At 34.4% G+C, this 12780-nt stretch overlaps 1 protein-coding gene across 1 annotated transcript; it reads left to right on the forward strand.

Annotated features, from left to right (window-relative positions):
- Positions 1 to 11707: 11707 nt before the first annotated feature.
- Positions 11708 to 12121, forward strand: LOC307051277 (deoxyuridine 5'-triphosphate nucleotidohydrolase, mitochondrial; the record flags this gene model as incomplete). The annotated part of the gene is made up of 1 exon (XM_079701597.1): positions 11708 to 12121. A coding segment is annotated over one exon (345 nt), but the record flags the coding sequence as incomplete, so codon positions are not given.
- Between the last annotated feature and the right edge of the window lie 659 nt (positions 12122 to 12780).

A 12780-nucleotide genomic window follows, 5' to 3' on the forward strand; every position in this document is an offset into this window, starting at 1 on the left:
TTTAAGATACTGGATGTTCTGAAATAAATCGTAAGGGCATCTCATTTTTTCCCTCAGAGAATTTCCTGGGATAGTCCATAGTACAAAAATTTTTCATATTTGCTGACCTGACAATTTAGTTCTAAGTCCAAAAAGGTACAAAACTTCATTAACCTTTTAATACATTCTCACAGATGTAGGGTGATAGATATGTTTGAATCTTTATGATCAAAGCACTAGCCTAATAGCAAAATCTTTTACTTTACCTTTGCTGTGTCCTGCTTTCATTTTAATTTCTACTCTATCCTCACATGGATATGGACAGACTGTACTTCAGCTTTGCCCAGTAGTTGGAGATATTCATAATCAAGTTCAGCAAAACCTGCCACTGTTCTTGCTATTGGCACAGGTGACAGAGCCCTTGGGCTTCCCCAGTCTCTTTGAAATGAAGGTAAAAGTCTCCAGGAAAAGACTCTGCTCATTAATCCTGATCAAACTTGGAAAGATATACCACAGAACAGACATCCGACATGAGACGTATCTGTATGTTCTCAAATAGTAAGGGAATATGTCTTCAAGTGAAAAAAATTAATTCATATCGAGTCAATATTAAAAAGAAGACTATGACCATAGTCTTCACATAGAATTACAGTACCTGGCACTAAACAGGGATAGGGACTCAAATATCTGATTAAGGGATGAATGAAAGGCACTTTTAAAACTTAAAGGCATTCATTCATTTCACTTCTCTTATCCCTCTCATTCATTACTATTATATAGGTTTATAAGCTGTCAACTGTTATTCCAAAGTAAAAAAACAAATGCACAGGATTCTTTTCCTCAAGTTTGACACAGAAGACTCATTTGTTAAGAACCTGATTTGAACCAACAACAGGAAGATAGACACTTACATACATACACACACATGAACTTTTCTCCATTTATTATAGAGCACATTCAATCACACTTGGTATATGATGTAATATATAGCAAATGTCCCATTTTTATTTTTTAAATAAGAATCATTCTGAATTTCTAATATATTTATTGGCAAGGGTTTCGGACAAGCTACTGCAGGTTGGCAGTTTACTAACTGTAAACTATAATGAAATGACCTGTATTTAGGCAAAGGTCAGATGAAATCTTCCTTTGAAATTAAAGTGGTTAGTATCCACCCAAAATATTGATAAGTGAGACCAATTTTCTTCAAAATAATTCACCAGTATATGGTGTGGAAACATGATACTACAGAGACGAAGTCTTTAGAAATCAAGTGTTATATTTATTTCTCAGATAAGTCATAGCAACTAAGAAGTGTTCTCAGGAATAAGCTATTAATCCACAAGAATTTTAACGTTAAAAACCTGGACAGAAAAGTCAGAAATCTGCACAGATCATATTTGAGAAGTAGTAAGAAGCAAGTGTTGATGCATCATGCCAACGTTTCTGAAACTTACTTCACGATAAGAATCACCTGAGACACTGTGATCTCCTGGTCCCACCCCTGGAACTCCTCAGTCACTATATCCGGAATGGGTCTCAGGAATTCAGAGAATTGGGTATACAGATAAAATTCTTTTAGACTACAGAATGGTATCTTGTCCAGTTCTAGTCTGATGGCAATTCAAAGGCACTTTATTTATTTTACTTTCATGCAAAACACACAGTATTCTCCCATGTAAATTTTCTTTCATATAATTTTGAGCAAAAAGACATCATATGTTAGTAACTGGTATTTTGTGAATGAATAAATGAACGTCATGGTTTATAATTTAGTTTCATGAGTTTTGTTGTTCGCAACTAAACTTGAGTCAGACTTCAAGAAGTTAATAATTGAGTAATTTTTCAAACTGAATTTCTGGAAATGTTAAGCTGAGAATCTGACTTGATAGTTTTATACCCAATAGGACCTTTATGACCTGCTGCTTTTCATCCAAACTAGCCAGCCAGCCTCCTTTTAAAATCTATTATAACAATATTTTCCTTTATAAAATTTTATTCTGTCTTATGTTATCATTATACAAGAATAGTATGTGATATTTACAGTGTTAATATTGACTCTGATTATATCAACTAAATTGAACATGAAATGAACCACGAATCATAAAGGCTTACTTAATAGACTCCCAGTACTAATTATTGATGCCAATTTCTGTGTGACTATTTCTACATTCCTAAAATTAAATGTCATTAAAAAAACAAAACTAAAGTCAGTATCAAGATAGCTTTGTGTTCAAAAATTAGAAATAGATGTTTTAAATTTATATATTTCTCCTGATCATTTGTCATATTCACAGCTCATTTTATGAATATAGCTTGATTTCTAGTTGGCCTTTAACTTTACTGAGTTTAACCAGTTAGTAAAGACTTTTTATACCTTGTTCTTTTTATTGCATTCGTGTCATTCTCAATTTGCACGTACTCTTCAACTGAGATGGAACAGTGAGAAAGAAAATGGACCAAAACACTAAGACTGTCTATTTGACTATTTCAGTATTCCCTTCTTTGATTTTAACTCTCGTTTTTGTGGCCATAAGTATCTTAAAATTTCTGAGCACGGCGTGATGCTTAATACCATACATTGCCATACGCTGTTCCCTTTGCTAGGGATCCCTTTCACTACAGCCAGTCACTGTGAAGTCAGCCCAACAATCCCATCTTCTGAAGCCTCCCTTTAACTTATACCTGGACCCTGACAGAATAATCCTACTCCTTTCCTTGGTGATAATGACTGATTTTTCCCATATTTCCCGGCTCATTCAATCTCATTATTTAGCCAACCAAGCTGGAACCCTCCTAACTTTACTTCTTTCTTTCCAAATCCTTACTCTTCACCTTGCACAGCTGGTCTGTCTGCCAATTCTACCTTCTCCAGGCACTCAGCATGTATTTGTAAGCTCCCTCCCAGTACCATTCTCTTTCAGTCCTAACCAGCCTCTATACCTCCACTTTCTCCTTATCCAGTCCGTCTTCCACATTTCAGCCAGGGTCATACTTCTAAAAATGTATTTTTGATCATGGATAAAGTCAAAAAGTTTCAGCAAGACACGAGATATTTCACAATTTGGCTACATTTATCATTCTTGTTCTATCACTTGTTTTATTCCCTACAGTTAATGGTCTGCATTCCAACCACAGCAAATCCCCCCCAACTCCCTAAATGCCTGTGATAGTTCGTATTACTGTTCAATTATACACTCCTTTTCTTCCAGAGAGAGATTGTAATCCCTGCTCATTGGCATGTGGCTTCTACTACTCTTGAGAGAGAAACATAGTATACTGAACCCTACTTCATTGATTTGGGGCTTGACCACATGCCTTCCTTTGATTAACAGAAAGTGGAGATGTGACACAGACCACATCTGAACAGAAGCTGTAAGTGTGATTGCACCGTTCAGCTCACCCCCTTGCTCTTCCTTTTTGCACGACAGTGGGAAAGCCCCACTTTGGGCTGTTGCTCTACCCTGTCCCTGCATGAGAAAGCCTGAGGGCAGAGCTAAAGCCACAGCAGTTTCATCCATCCTTTCTGTTTGCACTAAGATGTATTTTCCTCAGTCCTTACTAGAAATCTTTCTATTAAAACTTCAAGAGCTACTGAAACACCTTCGTGAGACCTTCCTTTAAGTCGAAATTTATAGCTCTTCCAACACTATTTCATAGCACCAATCACATTGTATTTTAATTATTTATTTAGATGTATGTTTCAATCTGTTCAACCAGAATAGACTCTTTTAGGGCAGCATCTTTTCTTTTCCTAGTCTCCAGCAGGTAACATTAATCCTGGCAAATACGAAGTTTCCACAGCTTGTTGAACTAACAATGCAGTATCTAATATCAAATGAAGGAAAAGTGTTTACCTCTAGCAGTTCCACTGATTGGCAGTCTTTCAAAGGAAGGGTTTATATGTTTTGAGTGCATTAACATGATTAAATGATTTATTTTGCAAACACTTATATAGCACTTAATTGTATACTATGCATTATTATAAGTTCTTTAAAAAAGTTACCTTATCTTAATCATCACAGTAACCTTATGAGATAGTCATTATCAGTATCCTTATTTTCAGATGAACCAGCCAAGACACAGAGAGGTTAAATAGTTTGTCTAAGTACTTAGTGATAGAGCAGGCATTTATTCCTCAACATTCCCATATCAGAGGTCATTGGTTCAATCACAAGTCTAGCAGTATTAATAAGTAATATAAAGTCTTGATTTCCTTAACTTTAAAGAGAAGGTGTAAGATCATATACTGCCTATGTGAAAGTCTGTGGTACCTAAAGACCAAAAGTGAAATGCATTCCAGAAGCTACAATTTTAATTTTCCATACTAAATATTAATTCTGTGTAAGTCTGAGGTAGCTCTGCCATGTTTCATGGGGCCATGCACCTCTGAAGGGAGTTAGATGGTGACTGCCACCATCCCACATGTCAGGCCAGTTTGGCTCTTTCGGTTCACAGGGTTTCCAAGAATTTAGAAATGGCTTCAAAAAAATTGCTTCTTTTTAGTTGATGGGGAAAAAATAATGCAACTAGTTAATAAGTATGAAGAATGTTATTCAGTTTCTTGATGGAACAGCAAAGGTTAAATGGAAAATGATAAACGTATTCACAGATGAATTCCTCATTTGTGTGTAATATCTCTATACGTATTCCTAAAATGAACATAAGATGCGTTCATTGTTCAACATATTTTGAAATAAAGCATAATTGCATTTTATATGTAGGCAGATGCCAGAACATTTGAAAAATCCCATGCATTAAAAGAAATGTAAGGTCATGAAACTGACAATTACTCTTGCCACCTAGGAAATTAAAAATGTACTAGAGGAAAAAGAGGAAATATCAGAGAGCACTATAAAGGAAACTGTAATCCAATAACTTAAATGAGTGTAGATACCACTTTTGTCCATGGTACAAACGTGGTTTTTAAGCACACAGTTCTGCATTTATTTGAAGGAAAACAGCACTAACTTATTTACTTATTTAGTTGACTAAAAATAGTCTAACATTACTTAATGAGTCATTTATTTGTATGTATTCAGTCCATTTTTTCTCTTACCCATGTGTGAGCACTCTCTATTTCACTAGCCAGAAATTGTGTAGATAATTAGAGGAACCTGTTATCTGTGGAAGCCAACTATTTGAGTAAGTCAAATCAATGATCTTTTACCCCCAGGAGTCTAACTCATACTCAGAGGGGGCCATTAAGTAAAATTTTTCAATATCAATTTTATGTATGTTATTCCATACTATAAATCTAACTCAGAATTTGGAACACTTACTATAAAACCAATACTGAAAACATCTTTTAGACTTTGCCTTTTATCCAAGAGGGAGACCCATTAGCAGTCATATTTGGATTCATAACAATTACTGGAAATACGTTTATTTACAACATAACCATGTATAAAATTCACATAAAAGCTATCAGTCCACTAGAATACATTTTCCCCTCAATCCTTAGAGAAAATACATCAAATGGAATTAGTTGTTTTTTTAATAAAAATCATCTCTTCTCTGTTACTGCTATAAATGATCCATAATTACATATGATGGAGAGGAAATACTCTTATCATAAATACAACAATGGAAAGAATGGGTTGTTCTGAAAAACTTTATATGAAGGTCAATTGCTATCATTGGAATGTTCTGCTTTTTTTGTCCAAGGACCACTGGAAGACAGATTTTATATTTCCCTGTCAGCTCATGTTTGACTTTTGCCATTTAAATAAATACAATGTAAAAAGTCATAGAAGAGGTAATGGGTGCTTCCAGCTTTTCTACTAACACAAGAAAGATGCAAGGGCTCTAATATTCTTAGTCATTGACATTTACAACTATGGGTTTGTTTTTAATACAGGGCAGTGAGCAATGTACTTAAGGCCTCAGAAAATGCTTTATGGCATAGAGTAAAGGTGAATCACTTTTTTACTAGATTTATTAGCTACAGGAATTGCAATCTCAAGAGGAAATTTAGCCAGTTTGAACCCAAGTAAGTGCTTCTTAGAGTTATTTCCTCTTGAATTCTCAGCAGGACTCAGGCATTCTAAATGTCCTATTCAGGGATCCTGATTTCTTTCCCCCAGCTGGTTTCTGCCACCTTGGGTACCAACAGAGTACTCATTAACAAACTAATTGATTTTTATTAATTATCTGTGGTATAATCTTTCCATTGTTTTCCCCCCTAGTATCTAAGCTTATTAACTCCAAATATACACACACACACAAAACATAATTAGTCCTGAAGAAACTTTGGAATGAGAATGAACTCAAACAAACAGACTGCACAAATCAAAGTATTAAGAAAAGCTAGAACTCTATTTTAAAACTGCCACTCCACAAAAGTGATATAGAATTATAAATAATGACCTAAAAAGAAAGAGAAGTGGAGAGAATATTAAGGTAGCTCTTAAAAGCAGTTCACATATTAGTCAAAATATAGTTGTATATTTAAATCATAATTATAAGAAAACTATTCAAATGAAAACAATTCTGTAGAGAACAAATTCTCAGCCATCCAAGAGAACAGATACTTCCGTAATGTTTTTCTGAAGTGTTAGCTAGAGTCTTTAATAAAGATTTAAGTCAACATAAACTGCATTATCAAAATGTTATCATAAAAGATAATTGTGGCAGTGTCTATCGAATAGCCTCAGAAGGATGCAATATCATGGTAGTTATTGAAAACATGGTGCTTGTGAGCAAAGTTCCCATATCCAAGTCATTGCTCTGCATCTTTCTAGCTGAGTGATTTGGGGCAAGTTCCTTAACCTCTACGAGCCTCAGATTCCTTCCTTCTTATATTGGGTTAATATAGTACCTGTCTCATCAGGTTGTTATGGAATGAAGGGAGATGAGGCTTACTGCCATTCACAGCGTATAATAAAGCATCAATAAATGATATATCTGTGATGATCATCTCATCATCCTTTTTGTTATTTAGTCCTGGGTTTACTGATATACACGTATCAATATAAAATAAGCTACAAAGTTTATTTTAAAAGAAAGTTACTCTATATTTCCAGTTTTACCCAATATTTTACATTGAGTCTTTCACAGGGTCTAATAAAGACTCATTAGCTAGTCTCTACCTGCCCCCCCAATCACACACACCTTCTCCACCATTCTCATCATCCTTAGTACCACAGGTAGCACAGTTGACTTCCACATTAGTGTCGTCTTCTATTTGTCTCTTGATCAGTTCTCACAACCAAAACCACTATTGGATCCAAAGGTTTTTTCCCTGCAAATGGCTAGGCACTGTTATCCTCACTATTTCTGTGGCTTTACTCTAGCTTATATACTCCTTACTATTAGTTGTACTACTAGGGCATCTTCTTTATTAGCTTTCAAACCACCTATGAATAATTCTCAAAAAAGTATTTTTGACATTTAGTATATAGTGCCTTTACTAAAATATACCTATAAATGATAGATGAGAAAAACAAATGTCCAGAATCCAACCAGTGAACAATTATCTTCCTCTGGTAGTTTTCTGATGGTTATCATTCTTCCCTCAGAACTCCTAATATATTCTGAATCAAGCTGGGCCTCATATTTATAAACTCGAGAACTTACCTCTTTATTCAAAATACATCATTTCCTGCTAAAGTTCTTTATGCTTTACTGTTTTCCCCTTGCACCAGAATTAATGTCAGAAATGTGGTCTTGGTTAAAAAATCACCTCCAAAATTTTTTTTACAATTTTTATTGGGAGTATAGTTGCTTTACAATGTTGTGTTAGTTTCTGCTATACAGCAAAGTGAATCAGTTATACGTATACATATATCCCCTTTTTTGAATTTCCTTCCCATTGAGGTCACCACAGAGCACTGATTAGAGTTCCCTGTGCTATACAGTAGGTTCTCATTAGTTATCTATTTTATACATAGTAGTGTATATATGTCAATACCAATCTCCCAATTCATCTCACCCCCTTGATATCCATAAGTTCATTTTCTACGTCTGTGTCTCTATTTCTGCTTAGCAAATAAGTTCATCTGTACCATTTTTCTAGATTCCACAAAGACAAACCCACACACCTATGGTCACCTAATCTATGACAAAGGAGGCAAGAATATACAATGGAGAAAAGACAGTCTCTTCAGTAAGTGGTGCTGGGAAAACTGGACAACTACATGTAACAGAATGAAATTAGAACTCTCCCTAACACCATACACAAAAATAAACTCAAAATGGATTAAAGACCTAAATGTAAGGCCAGACACTATAAAACTCTTAGAGGAAAACATAGGAAGAATACTCCTTAATCACAGCAAGATCTTTTTTGACCCATCTCCTAGAATAATGAAAATAAAAACAAAAATAAACAAATAGGACCTAATTAAACTTAAAAGCTTTTTCACAGCAAAGGAAACCATAAACCAAAATGAAAAGACAACCCTCATAATGGGAGAAAATATTTGCAAATGAAGCAAGCAACAGGGGATTAATCTCCAAATTTCTTTTAAATCCATTAAGTCATTCAACTAACTTATACTGGGCAACCTTTATGCATCAGACGTATTCATGCAAAGTGTAAAAGATTTTTTTAAGATTTGTTAGTCCCTTAGAAAAACAGGGTCAATTGAAACTATCAGAGTTCTGAAAGATTAAATTATACATACATAGACTTAGCAAAGTGCAACTTTTCAAAACTAGACAAAAAATACTACAAAACAGGAAGAATTTATTGACAAAACCCTCCTGGAGCTTCTTATAGGAATGGTCTGATTAATCTTAACAATGCATAGAAACGTGCAATGGTGATGGAGAATGCCATTCCAACTTATGTAATAGCATCTACAAAGGCACAAAGGCATTTAAATACAAAGAGTGTTTGGGAAATGGTGAAAAGTTTGATGTGCCTGGAAAGGATTAATTTAATGCAGAGAAGAAGGAAGGGGAGCTGAGAAGTAAAATATGGCTGACCCATTCAGTGTCCCAGATTACAAGTTCCTACTTAGCCAACAGGATCCCAGAAGATATTTTTAATAAGTGGAACAAAATGATTACCTTGTCTCTTCAGAAGAATAGTCTAGTTGCCATATGGAGAAAAGATAATGGCCAAGAGGAGACTTTGCTGGCAGGGAGAGAAGTGAGAAGGCTATTCCAGCAGCCCAGATCAGCAACAATAGGCAAGTTGGGTAAATTTGATCTTTCCAAAGTACCTTGTATCACCTCTACACAGTGTTACCAGTTAACACTGAAATGCAAGGTCTTCCACCCCAGACAAGTAGTAGGCTCTTTACACAGAATGCTTCTGTGAGGTTTGAGCATCAATAATGAATGAGAAGATTTGGATATTAGGGACATTTCTGGTAGAACCAAAATAACTGGTTGAATGTAAGGAGTAAAAGAGAAAAATTAACCAAGAATGATCCTAACGTTTCTAGTTTAGAGACAGAGAATACAGAACAAGTATTACATTTTGTTAGGTAATATAAATTTTATTTTCCAAATGCAGGGTGTGCACCTCTCCTGGTGGAAATACAGATAATATGCTCAGGAAAGAGATCAACACAACAGAAATAGAATCTGGCATCACTAGTAAACGGATGGTAGATGATGTACTGCCAGTGGATGAAATACTGCAGGGAGACCATGTGAAGAAAAAAACAAATGAAACCTAGAAATTATCTGTATTTAAACAGCAGATAGAAGAGGAGGAGCCAGAAAAACAAAGACTAAGAAAAGACAGTCAGGAGAATAGGAAGAGAAGCAAGAGAAAATCATAACCATAAGCCGAAGAAAGTGAATTTCAAGAAGCTGTGGGAGGAAGTAAAGGCTACAGAGAAGTTATGGGAGCTAAGACATGAAAATGGTTACCAATTTGCAGAAATGTATTATTTCATGAGAGTAAGTGGTAGAAGCATAAGCCTAAGAGTAGAGTGCCAAAATGTCATTACATGGTGAGAAGGAAAATAAGAAAATATACAGAACATTTACCATCAACTTTCATTGATTCTAAAGGATGGCTTTGCATAGTGGTCTTCTGATAGGATGGCAGGAAACTAAGAAATTATTTGTAAAGTTTGTTTGTTTTTTAAAGGAACTATTTGGGGACTTAGAGGAAGGAAAAGAAGAAGGCCTGAAGATCCAAGAAAAATTAAAAATATATAATAGTTCTGGATCCAGTGGAACATGGGGGTTCAGATACATGGTAACTTTCTGAGAATAAAGGAATGAAAGGCATCTATATAAGGAAATATGCATGTTTTAACAATGGTAGATATTAATTCATCCATGGAGTTGTGATATTTGCATTTATTTTCCTTGACCAATATTAAATAGTACTATGAAAACAGACAAGAATACATCCTCTGCGTCTGCTTAAATATTTATCTCAGACAAGTAGATAGAAATAGGTAAAGGTTTGCTGTCATTATCTGTGTGCTTGTTTATTTTACCTAACATGTGGATTCTCATTTCTGAGTTCATCTCATTTCAGAATTTTCCCCTTTAACTAAGAACATTTATCCTTCATGTTATCTCCTTCACAATCAAAGTTAAACAAAGTGAAGTGATCTTTATGTCCACACTTAGAAAGTGAAAATGTCCTTTCTCTCCTCTTTGATCAATGCTCTATTTCATCAGTGCTTTGATTTCTACTTGTTAAGAACCAAATACATTTTTAGTAATAGATTACTGATTGATAATAATTTAATGAGACATCAGTAGGGAGCAGAGTATTTAACTTAGGAAGTGGTTCTTTAGTGATGAAGTTGCAGGTAGTACAGGATAATGGGAATAGCACCCATGCAGTTCCTGTATTTCCCAAACAACACACAGAAATTGCTGGTTTACTTATATAGAAAGCTGGACCTGAATGCAATTACACTTCAACTTAAATCTTTAAACATACCAGGGTATTTTTATTAGGCTATAAATATTTATGAATTAACATTAAAAAATACCAAAAAGTAACAAATTGAGAATATACGTGCAATAGCACAATAGCAAAAATGTGAGAACAAGTCAAATGTCTGGCTATAGGTAAGAAGTTAAAAAATTACTTTGTGTGACGAATACTTCGCTTCCATTAAACAGTCAAGCTATTTAGTTATTTTCACAAGTCTGCCATGTATGTGTACTATAAAATCATGTGAAATAAAGTATACAATAAAAATTAAGAACACATACTAAAATTTTGACTATTTTTGAGTTGTCATGGGTGATTATCTTCTTCAATTTTTTTCTTTATTTCTGAAATGAACATTTTATGATTAAAATACATAAATTTTTACAAATATTATAAACATTTAGGAGTAGAGAGGTGGGGCAAAGTAGTAAGATACAAAGGCAGCATCTTTTCAGCTAGTATATGCAGGTCTAACTTGAGGTTCAAATGTTTTCACCAGGCTCCATTGCCTGTTCCACTTCGTATTAACTCATACTTTTACTCTTTCTTTGCAGCACCCTCAAAAGGACTGAAAAGCAACAGGCAAACATGCTCAGCTCCAGAAATCTTTTGCCTTCTATGTATATTAATGGCAATAAATTATGCTAGTTAAGTACCATTAACAAGTTTTCCCATATATTTAACTTTCATATATGCTGATTACAATTACTGCCAACTTTTAGCACTACTTTAGCTGGAATTTAATAGAATATGTCACAATATACTTAAAGTAGTTTGTCTTGAGTCACATAAAATAAAAAGTTATCATAGCCTATTCAACAATCTTTCTCAAAGAAGCTGAAGACTAAAGTAGCAGGATAAAAAATTAATGCACACAATGATTACACAGTACCACCTATGGAGAAAGCCCTTGTGAAAACAGACATTCAGATAGCTCTTCCTTCTGGGTGCTATGGGAGAGTAGCTCCACGTTCTGGCTTGGCTGCAAAACACTTCATAGATGTAAGAGCTGGTGTCATAGGCGAAGATTATAGAGGAAATGTTGGTGTTGTACTGTTTAATTTTGGCAAAGAAAAGTTTGAAGTCAAAAAGGGTGATCGAATTGCACAGCTCATTTGTGAACGGATATTTTACCCAGAAATAGAGGAAGTTCGAGTTTTAGATGACACTGAAAGGGGTTCAGGAGGTTTTGGTTCCACTGGAAATAATTAAGATTTATGCCAAGAACAGAAAATGAGAAAATATACTTTTTCCTTGAAAATAAAGACTTTGCTTAAAGTGTTTTGGTGTTTTGCACTTCTGTAAACTTAACAGTTTTAGCTTCTAAAAATACTTGGTTGTCTTATGATCAAGGAAAGGATACCTCTGTTGGGATCACATAGAAACTTACTTTCTTGTGTTTTTCTGCATTTGACTGTTATATAAATCTGTGTGGTGACCTCATGCAGTTTCTTATAAATTAAATGCACATCAATTACCCCAAAACCTGTATTATTTAATTCGCTATATATTACCCCTTCAGTAACTTATTTTTTAATTGCTTTATATATCATAAGCAATGCCTTTCATTCAATAAATTTGAATTCTTTCACAGATACAAATTACTGTATAAACTGAACTGAAAGACAATAAAAAGAAAAAAAAATTAATGCACAGAAATCTCTTACATTCCTATACACTAATGATGAAAAATCTGAAAGTGAAATTAAGGAAACACTCCCATTTACCATTGCAACAAAAAGAATAAAATACCTAGGAATAAACCTACGTAAGGAGAAAAAAGACCTGTATGCAGAAAACTATAAGAAACTGATGAAAGAAATTAAAGATGATACAAACAGAGAAATACCATGCTCCTGGATTGGAAGAATCAGCATTGTGAAAATGACTAACTACCCAAAGCAATCTACAGATTCAATGTAATCCCTATCAAACTTCCA

The sequence above is a fragment of the Hyperoodon ampullatus genome, assembly GCF_949752795.1.
Source record: "Hyperoodon ampullatus genome assembly, chromosome: 4".
Lineage (NCBI taxonomy): Eukaryota > Metazoa > Chordata > Mammalia > Artiodactyla > Ziphiidae > Hyperoodon > Hyperoodon ampullatus.